Below are 20,337 nucleotides of genomic sequence, written 5' to 3'. Positions count from 1 at the left end.
ATGCTGTCCACTCCCCCAGCAAAGGAAAGACTGAAGGCACCAGGGATGAGAACAAATTAATCAGTTTCCACACACAAAATCACAGCCATCATTTGGACTGGGTTTCCAAAGCAGGTAATGAGGGCAGTAACCCGCAAGGGGGTATCAAGTCAGAAAAGCTGGTTTATGTCCATCACATCTTATCTCCTACATATTGAAAAATAAAAACAGTCCCTCCCTCCTGAGAGACTTAATTCTCTAGACAGGATTAAAGCCTATCAGTCAACAGGCTACCCTGGAGAGAACAATCCAGCATTTGCTGGGTGATAGCTGAGATCGTATCAGCAAGCGATCCTAGCACTTGGAGAGGAATTAGAGGGGAGCACAGGCAGCCCAAAGGTAGGAAAGCATTTTCTGCTTTTAGCTTCCCTACTAACGCATGGTGGCATTTCAGGCAAACCAGCTCCCATTTTCATGCCTTGTTAATCTCAATGGTACAATCGGAGTGAAGCCAAGCCCAGCTCTGGTTCTGACTTCTCTCAGCTCTCATCGACTGTAATTACAGGCAAATGCCTTTGATTGTCTTTACAGCTCAGGTCTTAGGCACCTCGAACGTGGCACCCAGGATTAGAAGACACTTTGGAAAACACTGGCTGCAGCCAGACTAACCTGGGTCAGAGACAAGGCATTTCTCCAAAGTCATTTGGCAGCACCTCACACTCTCTGGCAACTGCCTTAACCCTTGTGCTTGTCGGGTTTTTTTGCTGTCACCTTGTGGTGGCCATGAACTCCTGCACCTGTACCCTTGTTCTTGTCAGCTTGCAGGACTCTACCAGCCTCACCCAACACAACTGAGAACAAATAGGTTTCTGCTAAGGAGATATGATGCTTCTCTGCAGCACCTTCTTGGAGAATATCTGTAGCACAAATAGTTCTTTTGTACTGGCCTAACTCAGGGCAGGATGGCTATGCAGGTCAGCTACACCCCAAACACTGCTCTTCTAACAGATGCAGCTTTGCTCTGTAAGAGGAGTGCCCTCTGCTGAAATAACAACAGTCCTACAACAGGCAAAGCAGTTTCCTTCATGCAGTGAGCACACTGCCTCGCAGATCTGGAACACAACCCGGGACAGATCACAACCCAAACAACAGGCAAGTGAATACAGTCCATTTAATATAGTCAAACACAGAGGGACCACAACAGCAAAACAAGCTAGACTGAAGCATGTCAGATGGGCAGGAATGAAACAGGCAGGAGGATGTGTTGACAAGATCTAAGACTGCAGAACCGTAGGTGCCACATCCCTCCAACACACAGAGCCACCTCTTGCTCCATGCTGGACAAAGTTCTGAAGTCTCGTCTCTGGTGGCCAGAAGGAGGCTGGAGAGAGGTATCTGGAGCTGGAAGAGCTGCCCTCAGCATGGTCAGTGCTCTCAAACAGGAGCACACTGTCTACCTGCAAGGAAAGGAACAGCCACCCCAACTGCTCCATGCTGGAGAGGAACCCCAGTGCAGAGAAGAGTTTCAGGGCCGAGTCCCAGACCGAGGAATGTCACAGCTGCCTTGGTGAAACTCACCAGTCCAGCCTCTCCTGCTCAAAAAGCTAAGGAGCCCCACCAGCAAAGATGAGCTCCAGGGCAGCCTGAATGTCCCCTCCAGTGGCTTGCAGGGCCCGGAGACTTAGCTCATCATCGTGTATGCCCATGTCCCGCAGCTGCTGAAGCTGTGGTTGCCACTGGCTCTACAGACAGGAAACAAAAGAAGCTAAGGGTAGGTGCGAGAGTCCAAGCAGAGACAAAACAGCCTTCTCCACAGCTCACTCTTCCACACTGGATTCTCCCCCTCTCTCTAGCTCACAAGTACAATGCTAAGTGCACAAACAGATCTTGAAAGCTCAAAAGTATTGCTACAAACTCCCCACATTCACCAGCCCACCCCTCCTGCTTCCACCTAGTACTTTTGCATCTGTCTATTATGCCTCCTGCAAGCACCACTTCTCCAGTGATGCCCCTTTCAGCTTAATGTTCTGCCACAGGAGGCAGCTGGAATAACCACCTCCACCCTGCAATGCTCAATGTGATATGGGGCTTTCACAGGCTCCAGAAGGAAGAGGCTGCAACACTGACCTGCAGGCTGGGCTGTCCTGAGGCCTGCAGGGCATGCTGTAAGGCCTGGCTGAAGAGGTCATTGGTGATGGGTGTTCCTGACTGGACACTGGATGACATCGGGGAGGTCCCAGAGGAGTGACCCTAGGAGGAAATAAGTTGCATATGGATCAGAACACTTGTTACAGGAACCAGAGCCAGCACCAGGCAACGCCTGCTGCACCCCCACTATCATGCCACCCCAAGCCTGTATGGAGGAGACCCCAGCCATAAAAAATAAAACAGCGAGGACTTCCAGACCTGAGCAGGGCTTGCGCTCGGTCAAGTGCTGGTTTTATGGCCCAGCAGGATCTCCCTAGCTGCTGTGTGGCCATTGTACCTGGGTACCAGGGGTGGGTGTGTGGGAGCTGCTCTCTGGGGTGCTTGCCAGCGCCAGCGCGGTCGCCAGCTCGCTCTGGGTGATTGGCCGGGGTCCAGCAGCCCCAGCGTAGCCAAGGGAAGCAGGGCGGGAACCAGAAGTGCTGCTGGATGGTGTAGATCTTGTGCTCTGCATGGAGAGAAAAAAAAAACCACAAACCACACCGCTGCTGTTGGTGTCCGTGTCCCAGTAAAATCTGGCTCATGTGCTCATCCCCAGGGATCCCTTTCCTACAATACTTGAAACTCAAGTGCGGAACTTTTAAAAAATAAAAGTGACAGAATCAGATGTGCTTTTTTCCACAAACTCAGCTTTTACAAAGCTGCAGAAACTGGCAGTAAACCTTTAATATATCATCCATCAGCTTAAAAATGAAGTGTCATTAGCCTATAACAAAACAATTAACCATTGACAGGCACTTTTTTGGCCTAAACAGGTAATTTCTCTTTACAAAATACCTTGTCCTTTGGAGAGGAAAACCTCTCTACATTACAGAAGAAGGGCAGGGACCAACACTCCCATGCTTCTCAGCCATGCTCATCTGTACACAACTCTGGCTCTGCATCAATTTGACCATGAAGGTGTTTACTCTGAGGACAAGTGCTGCTGCAAGTTGTGCTTCTGCATTCTTCTGCTGTGACCCTACTCAAGAAAATCCTAACGTGAACAGCATCCAAGCACACCACAATCAGTATGTTTGTCTCCACAATACCCCTAGGAGCCAGAGTGGCTCATGCTGTTCATGAGACAGGAAGAGAGAAAACTTTTGGAGTCTTTAAGGGCTACAAGTTAAACCCATATTGCAAGTCCAAAACAGCCTTTCCACCCAACCCAGCCGCTCACCTGGTGGAAGTCATCTTCATCATCAGAGAGACCTTCAAACAGAAAGCCACCTGCAACAGAAAGGAGAATCAACAGATACAGAAAACTGGGTGCTGGCAGGAATTAGGCACCAGACAAGAATCCTGTGGAATCCTTGGCCATGCAGCCAGGATCAGCCCCAGCTAACACACTGGTTAGGACAGAGGCCTCAGCACCAACAAGTTCACGTGCAGCAGGTCAGTGGAAGACAGGTCAGGCCCATCATTTGCACAAAACAGAGGCCACAGCACTCTGCTATCAACAGTCACTATACATGCTTGGTTGGGAGAGGCCCTGAGGCTGAAGTGGACCAGACGAGTCTCTCACAGCACAAAATCTATCAAATCACAGTGCGTGTTCCCAGCTCAGGAACCCAAACCTCTCCTCCTTCCAGCCTGGAGATGACTGTGTCAGTACAGCACAGATTTGTCGGCAAATCCTACAGCACATCACCTCTGCAGGTTTCCCACTCATCTGTGTGGCTGAACATACCTGGCATGTCCCGGTAGGAGCCAGAGGACATGCCTCGGGAGGACGTCTCTGGGGCTGGGAGTGGGGTGCTGCCAGCCACTGAGTGCAGAACAAGGACAATGGCATTCACAAGCGCGGGGTGGGCTGGGATTAGCCTGGAGAGAAAGAGTGGAAAAATGAATCATGTACACAGGGAAACTAAGAGATCAGTAGCTCAATACCAGCAAAGAATTTATGTCAGGAATGGCAGAGCCATCCCCACTGGCTGCGCCAACACCACCTCAGATTCCGCCTTTGGCTGTCCAGCAACAAACAGCTCCCCACCTTGCTCCACACAGCTAGAGCAGCTGAGGTTCCTTCTGGATCCCATGTTGACATCTCCCATATGCTCTCATGGGAGCAACTCTCATGTGAGCAACCAGATCCAGATTTGAACCCACGATCTGGAGGTTATGGCCCTGTCTCCCACTAAACATCCTTTGGTTTAATCCAACAGTGGAGGTAGATGCCTACCAAAGCATCAGCTCCCTCCTTTCTCCTGCTGAGGAAGAAGAGTTCTATCCTGAATCTCTGGCCTGGTGTATCTGTACTGGCAGGCAGTAGCAGAACTCTCTCTCCCACCCAGAGAGAAGCGGTCTATACAACAGTGCGACAAAGGCATCGCTTAGTCACTGCACCAGCTTACGTGAACTTACGTGTCCAGCATGTTGGGGTCTGCAAACACTGAAAAGAGATCTTTGTCCTGTAGGACTCCTGGGAGGGACCAGGAAACACGATGAGTAAAAGACAGGATACAAGAAACAGGAGCCGGACAAACAAGAGCCATGGGAAAAACCAAAACAATTAATTGTTTTTCAGGAACTGAGTCACTAGCAGACACCATAAATACTCTATTATTGTTCTCTCTGAAGCCTTTTACGTCTTCCTGGAGAGACTCTCGATCACAGTCACACACCCAAGGGATGGGGCTTTCCCTGCAGATCCCACAGGCTGTGCTCCAGCACAGACAGCTCCACCTTAAGGGCAGGATTAAATCTGGCACCCAGCTCAGCCCAGCCAGCTGCTTGCTGTGAGAGGTTGCGACTGCATCCCATATTTCACCTGCCTCATAGCAATGTGCTAAAAAAGCTAGTAACATCCCAAGCTAGAACAAAAGCATGCTAGATTTAGTGAACATTTTTGTAACACTTTGCATGAGGGAAAACACATCCATCCCCGCTGCTCTCCTTTGGGCTCCATGTTCCCTAATCCTTTTGAAGCCAGTGTCCATCCCAAAACATTATCAACAGAGCACAACTCTGACACCTGAGCAGGCACTTACTCTTATGGTCCACAAAGGAACCAAAAGACGACACTTTCTCCAGAGAAGGGGCACTCTCCCTTCCCCGTGTCAGGAATTAAACACTGACTTTATTTGGCTTTCCTCAGATCCTCTGGATCACATCTGGACTCACCCAAAGCAACAGGGTCACTGCTGAGGCCGGGAGTAGCTACAATGATCTGATCCAGCGACTCCTTGTTGCCCAGCATTTTGAAGACCTACGAGAGAAAGCAGAGCAGATCAGCAGTGTCGCACAAAGAGGCTCCACTCAAGGACTCTCTTCACAGAGAGGGGACAGACAAAAGACAGACAGATAGCAAAGTATGAAGTCCCACTCACTGCATCTCTGTAGGCAGGACTGCTGTGCAGGGCAGTGTGAAGGACCCGGAACTCCCGTACTGCTGCCACCTTATCCACTGGCTCTGAGGGAGGAAAAACAGAGCAAAACATGGTTCTTCCCTCTTTACTAGCCATTTTACATGCCATTGGGACTTCCACACTACAGTAACAGTGGTGATTCTTTAATTCCTCTGGATTTGACTGACCAAGAGAGGAAGGGTACAGACTAATGATTACAAATGTCTCAGTACATTTACCACAGTGTAACAGGGAATTGCACTCTCAGCTTCCAGACATATAATAGTATATAGATATATCCTCCTACACTTACAAAAGGAGCTATATTAAAGTAACAACTCTAAACTAACCCATCTTATTCTACAGTCAGGCAGACTAAGAACACACACAAGCCTGCTCATCCCTCGAGCTGACTAACCAGTTGCTTTGTTCCCAGTTCTCTGGCAACACCCTAAAATTTATCATAGTCAATTAAGGAAGGGATATTCACTCTCCACATTACGTAGCTCATTCCTTAACTCTCCCATCAGCAAAACGTAACACCCATTTGCTGCTGTTAGAGGTGGAGAATTTCCACACAAAGATATCGATCAATTCCTCCTGCAAACCCCACATCAGCCTCCCAGAAACAAATCAGAAGAGAAGCTGCTCCTCAGTCACAAGGGACCCACACCAAACACATCCCAAGGACATCTAAACAGCAACCCACACTGTCTCCTCCTCACCTGGTTTCTGATCAGGCTCAGGCCAGGACTTGCGCAGGACATGAACAGTGGAGCCAGACTGGATGCCATAAAAATCAAGCGTCTGGTCATCCCTCAGCTTACGGCCACAGTATATCAGATCTAGGAGAGAGAAACATCTAAAGATAAACATCTATGGCACACTGAGAAAGGGCCTGGGGTCTTTAAGTGAGGACTGCCTGGGGATTATTGCTCCACATGTGTAGCTACTTCATCTGCTCACCAGCACAGGGACTCCATAACATAGGGAAGTTACAGAGCTGAGATTCAGGGAGGAAATCAGGGAGCTGAGATTCACAGAACGTAACTTGGCCACCTCCTTTAGAAGGGCCACCTCTCTCACAGTTCTCATAAGAGATCTCACAAGGACGCATTGGTGTTAGCAAGTCAAAAGATTTCTTAACAAGGGCACCGACACTGCAGGAGCACTGTGATGCCAAGCAGATGCAGAACAGACTATCAAAATTGCAAGGTACTAAGACTGCTGCAGCGTAGCAGAGTCTCTGGAGCAAGCTTTGAGCCCCCTACACCGTGCTGTCTGGTTGTGCCAAGTCTCCCCACCAGCTCAAAACCACTAACAGCAGGATGTTTGTGTCCTGGCCACAGAGAGGAGAGGAAGAGGGTGGCCCCAAGCGGCAGGACTTTGACACGACCCACGCAGGCACCTACCGATGAGCTCAGGGTCTGGGACAGACTCCTGCAGTTTGCCGGTGATAAGTTGCTTGAGGTACGAGATGCTGCACCCACCGAGCGGGCATTCTCCCAGCTCTGTCTCTGGCAAACGTAAGATGGATTTAGGAGCCAGCGGCTGATCTGCCAGCTTCACCGCGATGTGCCACTCTGGCAAGGACATATCAGCCTTCTCACTGAACAGAGTCAAGCCAACCTAAGACCCACAAAACTCTGGAAAGGGAGGAAAACAAATTAAAGTGAAACTTTCCCCCAGCCGGACAATAAAACCTTATAAATTCACGGGGCGAGCCTTTGCTGGGAAGCACACAGGAAACGAACAGGAGGCCTGACCAACACACACAGTTCCTACCTCAGTCTTAAGCCACTCCTGAAGCTACAGAGAAGGCAGAAATATCCCTGCCAGCCTCAACACTCAGACGAGGAAGAAGAGAAGCCAAGAGCAAGGCCCTGCCCGGTTCTCCTGGCAGGCACACCTCCCCAGGCCGCTCTCCAGCCCCCGAAAGCCCCGCTTCCCGGCGCACAGACGGTGGAGCGGAGGGGGGATGCGGAGCAAGGCACCCACGGACACTCAGCGAGGGGTCCAGCAATGCCAGCTCCCCTTCCGCCGCGCAGCCCCCAGTCCAGCGACCCCCAGACAAGGCCTCGGCCCGGCGCCCCCCGCAGCCCCGCTCTACCCGCATCCCCGGGGCGCACCGGAAGCGGAAGGGCGTGGCGGCTGCGCAGTGCACCCTGGGAAATGGAGTCAGCCGGGGAAGGCAGTGTGTAACGCCAAACGGCTCCGGGCCGGGGAAGCTGCCGATTGGCTGGGTCCACAGTGACGAAGAGGAGCCAGCCAATAGGCGGCCGGCTGAGTGTTTAAAAGCGGGAGCGCGGCGGAGGGCGGGCACTTCCCGCCGCAGCTAGGGCCGGCGCTGGCTGTCGGGGCCCGGCACCCCCCCCCCCTCCACACGCCTGCCGCCCGCTCCTCCGGGATCAGCAGGACAGGCTCCCCGCAGCACCAGCCGGGAGGGAGCTACCTGCCAGACGGCAAGGCGCAGGGAGGGAAACTGCCACTGCTGGCCCTGTGAACCATGACACATCAGGAGCTGAGAAGAGGTTAAGGAGGGAAGAACACAGTTCAGTAGGAGGGTGGATGTCCCGAGGGGTCAGAAGCCCCTGCAGACATGACCAAACACACCCCTTTGCCTCTGACATCAAGAGCTGCCAGTGCCTCAGCTGCCTTTCAGTTAATGATGTTTAATTAAGTGGCTGCCATCCTTCCCCCATGGAAAAGCAGCCCTTGTAGACAGCCTCCTGGAGCAGGAGGGACCAGCTTCCCAGAGCTGAGCAAGCTTCAGTGCTATCTGCTGCTTCATCTTGTCACCCTCTCCCAAAAAAGGGAGAAGCCACTACTCCTCCGGTCACCAACTTTTTCTGACAAGAGGAGCTGTTTGTGTTCTAAAAAAAGCCAAGTCACCATGAAAGTACAGAAAGGCTGCAAGAGCCACATACCAGTCAAGCTTTCCTCCCTAACAGCTCTTAAAATGGTCTGCACAGCACAAGGCAGCTTTAAAAGGTGCCATTACATTATTTGTATAGCATTTACCCCAAATTTTGTTCTCTAAGTTTTAAGCAGGCAGCTACAGGCCAGGTTTGAGTCCAAAACCATGTACTACACACTAATTCTTTGTAGCAAGGAGATAGAGAGCCCACCCTGAAATAAAGCAAAATGATATCTTATAGTTTTTAAGCCCAATAAGTTTATTTGTTTTCCTACAAAGGAGTCAGTTGTGACAAACCAAAAGGTGACAAGTCTAACTTTAGTGTCAACCTATCAGCGTGACACAGGAAAAGTGAACAGCCCTCCATCTACTTCAAGCCCCAGAGAGCCACAAGGAGGAGGAGCAGATAGCCAGCCACAGGAGAGCTACAGCCTAACAGGCCATTAAAATGCACATGTCACTACTCTGGACCTCAACAGATTAGTTAAAACATAAAATAAGTAACAGTCAAACAATTGTGGTCTAACATGGAAGGAGGAGGAGGTTGCCCCCACACGTGTCCCAGCGAGGATGGCCCTCGGGTGACTGCCAGCAGTCCCTCTAGAAGCACTTGCGATGGACGATGGAGGGGCCGGACTCATCGTACTCCTGCTTGCTGATCCACATCTGCTGGAAGGTGGAGAGAGATGCCAGGATGGAGCCGCCGATCCAGACAGAGTATTTACGCTCTGGTGGGGCGATAATCTTGATCTTCATGGTGCTGGGTGCCAGGGCTGTGATTTCCTTCTGCATCCTGTCAGCGATGCCAGGGTACATGGTGGTACCCCCAGAGAGCACGGTGTTGGCATACAGGTCCTTCCGGATGTCCACATCGCACTTCATGATGGAGTTGAAGGTGGTCTCGTGGATGCCACAGGACTCCATGCCCAGGAAGGAGGGCTGGAATATGGCCTCAGGGCATCGGAAACGCTCATTCCCAATGGTGATCACCTGCCCATCAGGCAGCTCATAGCTCTTCTCCAGGGAGGAGGATGAGGCAGCTGTAGCCATCTCCTGCTCAAAGTCCAGAGCAACATAGCAGAGCTTCTCCTTGATGTCCCGCACAATCTCTCTCTCAGCCGTGGTGGTGAAGCTGTAGCCCCGCTCCGTGAGGATCTTCATGAGGTAGTCAGTCAGGTCGCGGCCAGCCAAGTCTAGACGCAGTATAGCGTGGGGCAGCGCATAGCCTTCATAGATGGGCACAGTGTGGGTGACACCATCCCCAGAGTCCATGACGATGCCAGTGGTGCGGCCAGAGGCATAGAGGGACAGCACAGCCTGGATAGCTACATACATAGCTGGGGTGTTGAAGGTCTCAAACATGATCTGGGTCATCTTCTCCCGGTTGGCCTTGGGGTTCAGGGGGGCCTCAGTGAGCAGAACAGGGTGCTCTTCTGGGGCAACACGCAGCTCATTATAGAAGGTATGGTGCCAGATCTTCTCCATGTCATCCCAGTTGGTGACAATGCCATGCTCAATTGGGTACTTCAGGGTGAGAATGCCCCTCTTGCTCTGGGCCTCATCCCCCACATAACTGTCCTTCTGCCCCATGCCCACCATGACACCCTGATGCCGGGGACGCCCCACAATGGAGGGAAACACAGCACGGGGGGCATCATCCCCTGCAAAGCCTGCCTTGCACATGCCAGAGCCATTGTCCACCACAAGGGCAGCAATCTCCTCATCCACCATGCTGCCCAGGCCTGAGGGGAGTAGGGACATAGAGATGTCAGAGTCCCTCCTCAGAGGGAACAAGAGCAGGAATATCAAGGAGCCCTGACACTTGCCCCCATGTGCTACAGGTCTGAAAGGACTTAATAAACTAGGGAGCCCCAACAGCACTGCTAAGAGATCTAAGGTGAGGAGTCTTGAAAGTTTGCCCCACAGAGCCCTCAGGGCTGAGTGGAGACAAAACACCCGGGAGGCATAACAGCTATTTATTCCCCCAAAACACGCACAGATATACATGCAGCCCCTGAGAAGACAAGCACAGGCCCTTCCCACTCCCTCCCTAGGGACCTGAGGGAACCAGCAGGGATCCCCCAGCACAGACTCCCACATACACCTCTGTCACAGACCTGAGGGAACAAAGAGGAGCCCCAACGTAATGCACTTCCCTCCTTCCCTCCCAGGGCCCGAAGGGACAGCGGGGACCCCTAACCCCACCCTGGGGGGAAGCCCGGGAAGCCGCCACCTCAGGCCTCACCTGCGCGCGCTCCCTCAGCCCCACACTGGTGCCTCCGCAGCGACTGCCAGGCTCAGCCCGCGCGCGCCCTTTTATGCCCCCGGAACCGGAAGCCGCCTCTCGCTTCGCGATTTAATTGGCTCCCGGCCGATTGCAGCCCCGCCCCCTTTTCCCCTAAGCCGTTTCCGGGTGTGGGGTGGTCGCGCTCGCCTTCCGTTGCCGGGGCCGTACCTGGAAGTGGGGTGGGTGCTTCCGTTGCTGGGCACCGCCTCCGCCGCCCCGTTTCCGGCCGGGCTGAGGAGGGGCGGCGCGGGGGGGGGGGAGGGAAGGAAAGAGGTTGTGCTGCGGGCGGAGCTGAGGCGGCCGCGCACGGGCCGGCAGCGACCCGCTCCCGGGGCCCGCGGGAGGTAACGGCCCCGTTCTCCCCGGTGGGGACGGGGGCGGGGAGTTTGGGGCGGCTGTGGGGGAGGAGGGAGTGAAGGGGGGCGGGTGGGGAACTGAGGAGGGAGGGGCGCTACCGGGGGAATGGAGGGGTACCCGTCCTGGGGCCAGGCCTGCACCGGGGGCCGGTACCGAAGCGGGAGGGGGTGGGCTAGAGCTCACCGGCTGCTTGGGCGGGTGGGGCTGGTTTGGGGGCCGGGGGAGTGGGACTGGCTGCCGGGTACAACCGCCCTTCCCCGGGTAGGTTCCCCTTAGGGGGGGGTCGGTGGTTTAGTGGTGGCTATGGAGCACGGGAGGTCTCCGGTAAAACTGTAGAGCTGCGCGGCAGGGGGGGTCGATGGAGTTGTTTACCACCCCGGGAGACCTCTCCCTTCCTCGGGGCTGGGAAGCAGGCTGGCCTCCGCTGCTCATCTCACGCTTTAACTCTTTCAGGTGGTTTCCCCTTGGAAAACCTCTTTCCAAGCGCTGTTGGCGCGCAGGCAGGCGTTTTCCCAATTACGCTGCAAACAGAGCTAGTTAAAAATTCAAATCAAGGGGCTTTTTAATTAAAGTGCTCTCCCAGGGATTAAAAGCTGCACAAAGGCTGTAGGTTAAACTGAATCCTTTCACTGCCTTGTTTGGGAGAGACACAAAAAGTAAGCAAATATCTATGCTGAGGGGTAAAATGGATGTTAAAACCTGGAATGGTTTAATGTTATTAGGCTAGTTGCAGTTATTATCTTAAACTCTGTCCTGATACTGCGACTTAATTATTTGCTGTGAGCAACGTATCTCCTCGTTGACTTAAAATTCGCTGTAAAGTTGGCTGCCTCTCCACAACAACATCGATACTCGCTGAGGGCGTGTTTGCTCTATCCAAAAGTCATCTTTTTGGAGGCTCGCGAGGTTTGTGCTGGGCTCTGAAAACCCTCGTCAGCCGTGCGTAAATCCTGCTGTAACCTGTCACACGCTATTGTACCTGAACTCCAGGAAATACGCGGGTGCCGCATACCAGGGTGTTGCTGCACCTGAGGTGTGTTTGCTCGGCATGTTAACCGAGTATCAGGTCATTTATTATTGTTAACGTACCCGAGGTGTGTATTAGCTGCATGCCCTGCTGAATATCCCCCAGGCAGGAGAGGTGATGCCTCACCGTGCCTCAGGTGCAACAATATACAGCCCACACCAACAAGGTGTGGGCTGTAAGTTCTCTAGCCTGGTTTATGGTTGCTGTTGCAACACCCGCACCGGTTCATTGTTGCTTTACTGGAGGAGTGTGTGCGTGGAGCTAGGCCAGATGGTGTATTGTGCCTTCCCAACGAGTCTAAGACTCTTTTCAGCTGCCAGGTAATGCATTATTGCTCCTGACATTCAAACCACTAATCCACTTTATATTGTTTCATTTGCAAGCTAAAGCTATGCCGCTGCCCGCTAGATAAAAATGCAAATGCACCAGCCAGGCTTTTCATTTTGGTGATGGGCTGTTATTTAGCACAGGGAAGAGTTTGCAGAGGAAAAATGAGCTGGGCATCGTAGCTCACGGGCACGTTGAGAGATGCGGTCTGACTACCTTAGAGGAAGACTTGGAGTTGCACTAGAGGTGCTGGAAGTTGTCTTTCACTTTTAAAACTAGTATCTGGTAGGTTATTTGTTATTTTAGAACAGAACTGTATCTGTTTTGAAAATGTGTCTTAGTAAAATAGTCTCTTTTTTCAAGTATGTGGCTTGAATAGCACAGTGCTGGGTTGTAAACAGGGTGGTAGGAGGTGGCCAGGAGACTCTGTAGCTTGTTTGTAGTTGGCCTTTCCTTTGTTTCTCCAAGCTGACTGTATTTTGATATTGATGAACCTTGAAGGGCAGCAAGTGGGATCCATTTAAGCATCTTTTTACATTAAAAAAAGAACTGCAAAGGACAGTCTTTGTCAGCAGGTCCAGTTTGTGACACAAAGTCCAAAATACACGTGCTGATTTTAATGGTTGGGGATTAAAGGCATAGTCGTCTTTCTAGGATTTACTCTAGATCAGAGCTGTGTTTCTGACTGTGGTCTTTCCTCAAGAGGAGGCTAGTGCTGGCTCAGCATGGACTTGCTGCAGGTCAAAATGGAGAGCTAGGAAAGCTCTTGGGTCCTTCGGGTGGAAAAATCGAACGGAGGCCACAGCCGGGGCTTGAGGTGCACTGGCAACTCTGGGAACCAGAGGCAGGAGTTGCTTGGTACTTAGTCTGTTTCAGGCTACAGTGGTCTTTGCTTTCTCGTCTCACTCTCCTGGGGAAAAATAATGGCTAAATATAGGGGTTTTTTAAAGAAAGACATATAAAGTGTAAAGACTTTAGTAATGTAATGAAAGCATAAAAGAATTCAGAGATAACTGGTGTGTGATAAATTCCTGCCCCTTTTTTAATAGAAATATGGTCAAGCTTATCCTGGCTATCTCCTTTTAAGGTAGTGTTTTCAGAAGAACCAAAGCCTAGCTGTTAAACCTAACATTTCAAAAGTAATTATTTAGGAAGTGTGGAAGGATTCTGACAAAAAAAATGAACTGCTGGGACAGTGGACAAAGGCATTTCAGATGCTGTCTTTGGGGTATATGAAACTGAGGTTATAGCAAATGTGTTCAGCTTGAAAATACAATTAAACAGTCTGAAAATTGAATGCAAGTTTGAGCCTGAGGCTGTTAAACATGAAGCTGATTGTTTCACGGTCTCCTGCACAGGAAAGAGTATTGGCTTTGCACTCTATTTATCCTCTTCCTGGGGAAAAGATGAAAGCATTTTATATTCATACAGACAAATATTTGTCTATCTTTCAGATTCTGCCAGTCTCCCAAGTTCGGGGCTTGAACCCTGCCAGATAAAGTCAAAAACGCCCCCCTCTTTTCCCAGCCATGCAAACTGCGGGATGAAGCTGGAAGCTGTGGTCGAGCAGCTGCAGAAGCAGCAGCAGAAGCAGCAAACGCCTCTGCAGATGGATTCCAGGGAGAGACAGCAGAGGCAGATGAGAGAAGCCCAGCTGCTCTACACTCAGCAGCTGGCCGTGCAGCAGGCTGTCCTAGCAGCCGCATCTGGCAGGGCTTCAGGCGGCTCCGCTGTTGGTCCCTTGGCCAGAGGCCCACCTGCAGCCGGAGCTACACGGGCTTTTGATCAGAGCAGCATGAATTCAGAGCCAGAAGAGGAAGAGGAGGATGAAGAAGAGGAGGAGGAAGATGAGGAGGAGGAAGAAGGGGGTTTGGAAAGTGGAGATCTTGAGGATGGTGCTGATGTGACTGGAAAAGAAACCTGCTCTGCTCTGAAATATTTTCATGCTCCCAAAGTTACCCATCACAACCAAAGAGCGGCCTCTACCTCTAATCCTCTTCCAGCTTCGGGGCACCAGCGGGGACAGCAGGGCAAAGAAGAACAGGGTAAAGACACTACTAAGCAACCATATTCCGGTTCCCCGTCTGGACGCCAGAACTGGCGGTTGGACGAGCAGCTCAAACAGGTCAGTGTTAACATTACTTCCTTCTGAATAAGAATGACCATATTGAGTCAGACCAAGGATTTCTTTAGCCCAGAGTCCTGTTACCAGCACTGGCTGTTTGCAAGTGCTTTGAAAAGAGTGCAAGAACTGGGCATGTGCAGAGCAATGCTTCCCTGGTGTACTCTTCCAGGTTTATTCTTTTTTAAAGAGATTTCACAAGAAGTTGATTTGCTTTAGATACAAATTTCCAGCTAATGATATAGAAACCCCAATCTGTACAAACCTTTATGGAGAGGTAGAGGTTTGATCTTTGGCTCATTTATCTTCTGTCTCACTGCTGCTGTGCCATTCAGAATGGAACAGGCTGGTGTTATATTTATTTTTGGTGCAGACACTTGCCTGCTAATGCCTCACTCAAGTTATTTTACATATGACATCTATAACCCCTTTGTGTAAGACCTCTGGGATGCAGCAACTTTGGATTTCTGGTTGGTGCTGTGGGCAAGCAGGGAAGGGTATGTGTCCTGCCACTGATCCTGTGAGTAAGCAGAGCCACTTTATATTTCATGTGTGGGAAGGAAGGAGCTACTGCTTGGCTTTGGTAGGAGGTTAATTCTCTGTTTGAATGAAGAATTACTACTCCTTGCAGATAAATGCCAGAGGATCAAGAATTCTTTTCTCTGTTTTAAGTGGGTATTTCAGTTAATGTAGCACTTGTGTGCTGCTTTGTTACAGAGCTAAGTTGAGCAGACTTTCAGAGACATTTACAGCATTTATGTGTATTGAAATTGAGCCAAAGGACTGCATGGTTTAAATAAAGAAAAAAAGTTGGACTTAATTGTCCTTTTCTACAGATGTTAGCCTGAGTGTGAAGAGGGTTAGGTTTTGCCTCAGAGTTCTTTGAGCTAAGAAACCTTGTATGGACAAAAATAGAGCTGTTTTTTCCTTCCCTCCTGCAAACCCTATGAAGTAAAAAAAGCTGGAGCTGCTTTGTGGTGGCTGGTGAACCATAGGTGTTTGAAAGTTTGCTGTGGGTGCTCAGGGCAGTCTCTCCCTTTAGCTGTTGGTTGCATGCTCAAGATGATTTGTTTTATGCTGCCATGGGCAGCGGTTCGAGGAGGAACTGCTAAAGCTCTGCAAGCTTTATTTCTTTTCCCATTCCATTTAGCGTGGCCTGTAGGCTCCCACCTAGCTGCTCCTGCAAAACTATACCAGTGTGGTGTTTCTACTCCAATGCATGTGGCAGGAACTCTAAGTTGCCAGGTGAATGGCGTTTGTGACTATTGATGCTATAAAGCAAAGCATCCCTGGTGCATGGGATGCAGCAGGCAACCAGTTGCTGCTGTGTTTTCTCTACACTTGCTTCTCAAGAGGGGTTGGGTTGACAAAGAGAGTTACTCAAGCTGTTGTAGGGAAATGAGGTGGGTATGTCAGTCAGGGGACGGTCGCTAGAGAAATTGCTTCAGAATTTACTGGACTGGAGTGACTGGCAAAAACTTCCTCTTTCAGCTCTCTGGGTGGAGAATAGTAGGCAGGACTGGTGGTGTTGGGGGATCACTTTCTTAAAAAAACAAAACAAAGCAAAACCAACAAACATAGTGTTAGTCTTTGGCTGTTTTTATTTCTAGCTCAACCAGTGCTAACAAGTATGTTGTGCTTCTTTCCAATACTTGCTTATCTTGAGAGTCCTGTGAATCTTACTGAATTAATAGGCTTGATTCCTAGGTCATTTGCCCTGTTCTAGGAAGAGAATGACCGTAAGCATGCCAGATCTGGTCTTAGCTGATGTAGAATAGTAAAAAAAAAAAAAAAACCCACAACCTGTTTTACAATTGTCATACTGTGCACTAATACTGATCCAGTTACTTTGGCCCATTTCAGCAATAATCAAGTATTTTGGTAGTAGGTTGCAGCTTAGTCTGATTTCAGGCGAACTTATTCTGGAAGCCAAAGTGCACAAAGCTTCACCAGGAAGCAAAACTAAAAGAAAAACCTTCTTGCTGCTGTGTTAAAGTAATCTGTTTCACTGCAGGGGAGGCAGACAATACAGCAGTAAAGAATGGAATTAGAGAAATTCATGAACATCGAGTTAAGGAATGGATTATAAAGGAATATCAAGGATGTACTGTGCTACACCACCTCAGAATGGTGGGAGAATATGGCAGAAAGTGGGCAGGTTCATGTGCTGTCCCGAAATACTGTCTCCTCATGCTGTCAGTGAAGATGGAGTACTGGGCTAGATGGTCTGCCCCAGCGAGGCATGGCTTATATTCATAATCATGCTGGTGAATGATGTTATTAAGGTGCTATGGCGTGCTCAAAAGGCCGTATTGAAGTGCCCAATATTAGTGATGCTGGTGCAATATATTCACCTTGAGTAGGGTAAATATTGCAGATCAACTTGTTTGCATTCACCAGTGGAGTCTGCATACCAGGGAGTAAAAATTTAACTGCAGTATACCAGTTCAGAGCTGGTGAGCGGGGGGCTGCGTGGAGGTAGGAATAAACGGGGGGGCAGACAAGAACTGTTAGCTGACATGACAGCAAAGGGGGAGAAATGTGTGTGCAACTGTGGACTGTCCGCATAAGGCTGCATGCTAAATGGTAGCACACTGCCCTAGTGCAAGCCCTGCTTGAATTCTTTCATTTCAAATGCATGCTTTAAAGATATTGGGCTTTTTCTTTTATCTGTGTAGAATGGTTTTTAGGCAGAAAAATCAGGATCAAATGCAGAAGTGCCTGTGTTCTCCAGTTTCTTTTTGAAATGATTCCTTGAACTTGTCTTTTTTTAGCTTCTGTTGAGGTGGAGGCTAATAACCAGTCAGTGTACACTGCTTCCAGCTAGCTCTGCTCTGGGAGTATTTGTGGTATGCATAATGGCTGTTGCTTGCAGAAGAGGGGGAAAAGTCACTTCTATGTCTTCTTTCAAGTGTGTATTGTTCTTCTGAAAGTGATGCCCTTGGAGAAAAATGTATCTTGAAAGTGTAAGGCTAAGATTGCCTGGAGGGTATGTGGCATGAAGATGGCAGAAAGGTGGAAACTACCAGCAAGATGAAGCCCTGTTCTGTTCAGTCCTGGACAGCCAAGTAAATAATTGTAGAACAAGCTGGCAGACAAAAGGGCTGGCTCAGCTTATGACACGGGGGCGGTGGGAATCCTGTCAGCACAAAACAACAAGGGAGTGGAGTTGCTTGTCGGGGAGTTGCAGTTCCGAAAGAAGAGCTGGGGGTGTGTGCTCAGCTCGCTCGCTCCTCGGACTTGCTTGAATTCCATGCAAATCCATCACAGCTCCGACAGCCGAAGGCTCCTGCAGCCGTCCTCGAAAAGGGCATTGTGGGCTGCCTGTCTTTGAAGAAAAATGAGCTTTTAATTCCGTGGGTGAAAATGTTGCTTTTAACAGATGGTTGGGCGTGGGTCCTCCTCCCGTGGGTTCTTGCATTGCTTGGCGATATCTCTGGTTACCAAGGAGAGCCGTGTAGGAAAGGCAGGAGCACAGCCGCTGTCTTGCTGGTGCTGCTTGCCCCTTTTCCACTCGAGGCTGGTGAGCAGCACTAGCATGAGCAATTTTGTCAGGCTGTTACTACAACGCGCACATTAGTACGTGCATTCCTTCATGGAATGTAAAAATAAAGCCAAGGTTTTCAGGCATCAGCTGATACTTAATGCCTTCTTAAATGCAGCAAGGTAAGTCTCCATAAAGCAGCTGTCTGACTTTCAGAGTGGTTTGTGGTCTGGTTTTTGGGGATGTCTCATGTTAGATTCTCAGAAATCACCAGTCACTCCTGAAAATCCTGACCTAAACTTTTACAAAGGTCATGGTGTTTATTAAGATAAGTCAGCTTAAAATAATTACTTTGCTTTTGCTCTAGGGTCTAGGAATGAGTGGCTGAGATTCCATAACCTTAAGTATGTGCCTCAAGTGTTGTGCATATTGAGGTATTGCTCAGGATCTCCTCATTAATCCAGAGTGGGTGAAGGTCCCAGGAATAAAAAAGTTGCATTTCACATGGTGCATTTTTTGCCTCCTAGTTATTTCAGATACCCAGGGCCCAATTCAAGGGTTGGATTATTAATTCCTTATGCAGGTCACTGGGTATTTTTCTTTTTAGGAAGTAGTGGGAGGAGAATTCTTCATTAATAGCTGATGCTAGATATTTGGTTTCTCTTTTACTGAAAGCTGTTTTCTGTAAGAGCAGATTTTCATTCTTAAATTGCTAATTGCTGCTTCTCCTGAATTCATGGTTTAGGGTTGTTTTGATTAAGTCTTCATCCCTGTGACAGTCTGCTTCTGCTGTAGCACCTAACTTGGAGTTCATGCTGATGTGTAACTTAAAGTACAGCATCAGTGGCTGGAGCAGAGCAGGATCTTGGTAACGAAGTCTCCTTTTCGTTTAATATAACAAATAAAATATGGGAGAAGAGAACCAAGAAAGTTTGTGATAATGACTGTAGGCAGCAGCCTACAAACAACTTGTATTAGACATCAGAGAATTCCCCCAGATGTTCATCTCAATGGGCAATTCCATAGGCTTCATCAAGGTTATGCTATATTGCAGCAACTGTGCTGTATCTGGAGGCAGAGCAAAGGAGCAGAGTGAGGAGCTCATATCCTGGGGAAGATATGGCTCATTTAAGGATTTATTCGGGCGCTAAATTTATCTTTAGGAATAGTTGCAGCTTGTCTCCTTCGGTGCCAATTTATAGAAATTCTAGCTAACACTAGAACGGTAGGTGGAAAGAGCTTGAATGCGTTGTATTCTTACACTTCTGTTTTTCTCACTTCAGGGTAAATCTGAGACTCTCTCATGTGGCAGTGAGAATTTCTCTTCCCACAGCTGTATAGTACTGAAGAAATCTTCTTGTCACTTACATTTTAGTTAATTCATCTGAGTATTTGTGAATAGGAGTCATTCACAAAGAGTCCAACTTTTCCTTAAGCATAAGGAAGCAGATTCCCGTTTTGCAAAGAATCATGTTGGTGCTGCAGTCACTAGGTCATGGGAGCACATAAAAGCAACTTAATAAAAGTAATTAATCTGTTAACTTCAGTCCATTCTTTTTCTTTGCTTCCCCACCTTCCTTGCCATTCCTGAAATCACTAAAATGTTTTCAAAACCCATCTTTGAAGCCTGTAGATATTGAATTGAGCTCTGTTATTAGGAAGACTGCCAAGGGTTTATTCCAATTTCAGCAGAGCTTTACCAGGCAGCTTGTGCACGCAGTAATTGTAACTTGGTTCTCCATGCTTGAGAACTTGCAGCTCAGGGCAGTAGTCCTGATCTTATCAGCATTTTGTAGTACAACAGTTTTCTTTATAATAGCATCTGTTTCACTTCCTAAGGCTTAACTCTACCCACAAAAGGAATTTCTGTGGATTCTCTGATAATCCTGAAATTGCTGCCCCTGTACCTTTTCATTGATTCAGTGCTTTCAGTTAACCCATGGGGTAGGGGAGGGGCTTTCTTTTTCACTGCAACATTTAGCCTTGTCCCTAAGTAGGTATTTCAGCAGATTTCTGGCCTAAAACCTCCATCAAAACTGCAGGTCTGCAGTAAGGAGGTGCAGAATGATTTTGAGTTTCATGCCAGAAATTTTTTTCTCTTTTCTTTTACATATTAAAGCTTTAGTGGGTTCTCTCCAGTTCAGAGTTTGCCATTTGAATACAACTTTGTAGTCCAGTAAAACCTCATTGGGCTTCAGCTGAGCCCCTCTCAAACAGCTGTATGAAACTGGAGTGGGAGAGAAGGGAATGACCGGGAAAAGGAGCATTTCCAATTTCTCATCAATGTCCCTGTTTGCACACTG

At 49.2% G+C, this 20,337-nt stretch overlaps 3 protein-coding genes across 12 annotated transcripts in view; 1 reads left to right on the top strand and 2 right to left on the bottom strand.

Annotated features, from left to right (window-relative positions):
• Nucleotides 1-1,133: 1,133 nt before the first annotated feature.
• UBL7 (ubiquitin like 7) lies at nt 1,134-7,650 on the bottom strand. 2 transcript variants are annotated; one of them, XM_072870281.1, is made up of 12 exons: nt 7,299-7,650; nt 6,926-7,159; nt 6,239-6,358; nt 5,496-5,578; nt 5,290-5,374; nt 4,531-4,588; nt 3,857-3,990; nt 3,347-3,396; nt 2,465-2,632; nt 2,107-2,229; nt 1,558-1,721; nt 1,134-1,436 (listed from the first exon to the last, which is right to left on the bottom strand). In XM_072870281.1, the coding sequence occupies exons 2-11, from the start codon at nt 7,107-7,109 to the stop codon at nt 1,584-1,586; spliced, it is 1,143 nt and encodes a 380-aa protein (XP_072726382.1). In that variant the 5' UTR covers nt 7,110-7,159; nt 7,299-7,650; the 3' UTR covers nt 1,134-1,436; nt 1,558-1,583. The 2 variants fall into 2 exon arrangements, with proteins under 2 accessions (XP_072726382.1, XP_072726381.1); XM_072870280.1 differs by having other exon boundaries at nt 1,134-1,721.
• Nucleotides 7,651-8,665: 1,015 nt separating this feature from the next.
• LOC140655212 (actin, cytoplasmic type 5) lies at nt 8,666-10,816 on the bottom strand. Its single transcript, XM_072869375.1, has 2 exons — nt 10,676-10,816; nt 8,666-10,172 (listed from the first exon to the last, which is right to left on the bottom strand). Exon 2 carries the CDS (start codon nt 10,159-10,161, stop codon nt 9,031-9,033), a length of 1,131 nt encoding a protein of 376 aa, XP_072725476.1. The 5' UTR covers nt 10,162-10,172; nt 10,676-10,816; the 3' UTR covers nt 8,666-9,030.
• A 2-nt stretch (nt 10,817-10,818) lies between these two features.
• The window catches only part of ARID3B (AT-rich interaction domain 3B), a 34,720-nt gene continuing 25,201 nt past the window's right edge, over nt 10,819-20,337 (top strand). For 6 of the 9 annotated variants that reach the window (XR_012043721.1, XR_012043720.1, XM_072869372.1 and 3 more), the window contains exons 1-2: nt 10,936-11,061; nt 13,883-14,553. Coding sequence is in view for 7 of the 9 variants with exons in the window: in XM_072869372.1 (XP_072725473.1) it covers nt 13,972-14,553 (582 nt within the window). In the remaining 2 variants the exon portion in view is untranslated. Of the gene's footprint in view, nt 10,897-10,935; nt 11,083-12,577; nt 12,714-13,882; nt 14,554-20,337 lie in introns of those variants that run through there. The other 3 variants (XM_072869369.1, XM_072869370.1, XM_072869371.1) reach the window with 3 other exon arrangements.

This window comes from Ciconia boyciana, chromosome 8 (genome assembly GCF_034638445.1).
Source record: "Ciconia boyciana chromosome 8, ASM3463844v1, whole genome shotgun sequence".
NCBI lineage: Eukaryota > Metazoa > Chordata > Aves > Ciconiiformes > Ciconiidae > Ciconia > Ciconia boyciana.
Note: the sequence above shows the minus strand (reverse complement) of the source record. Positions and strands in the feature narration are given on the sequence as shown.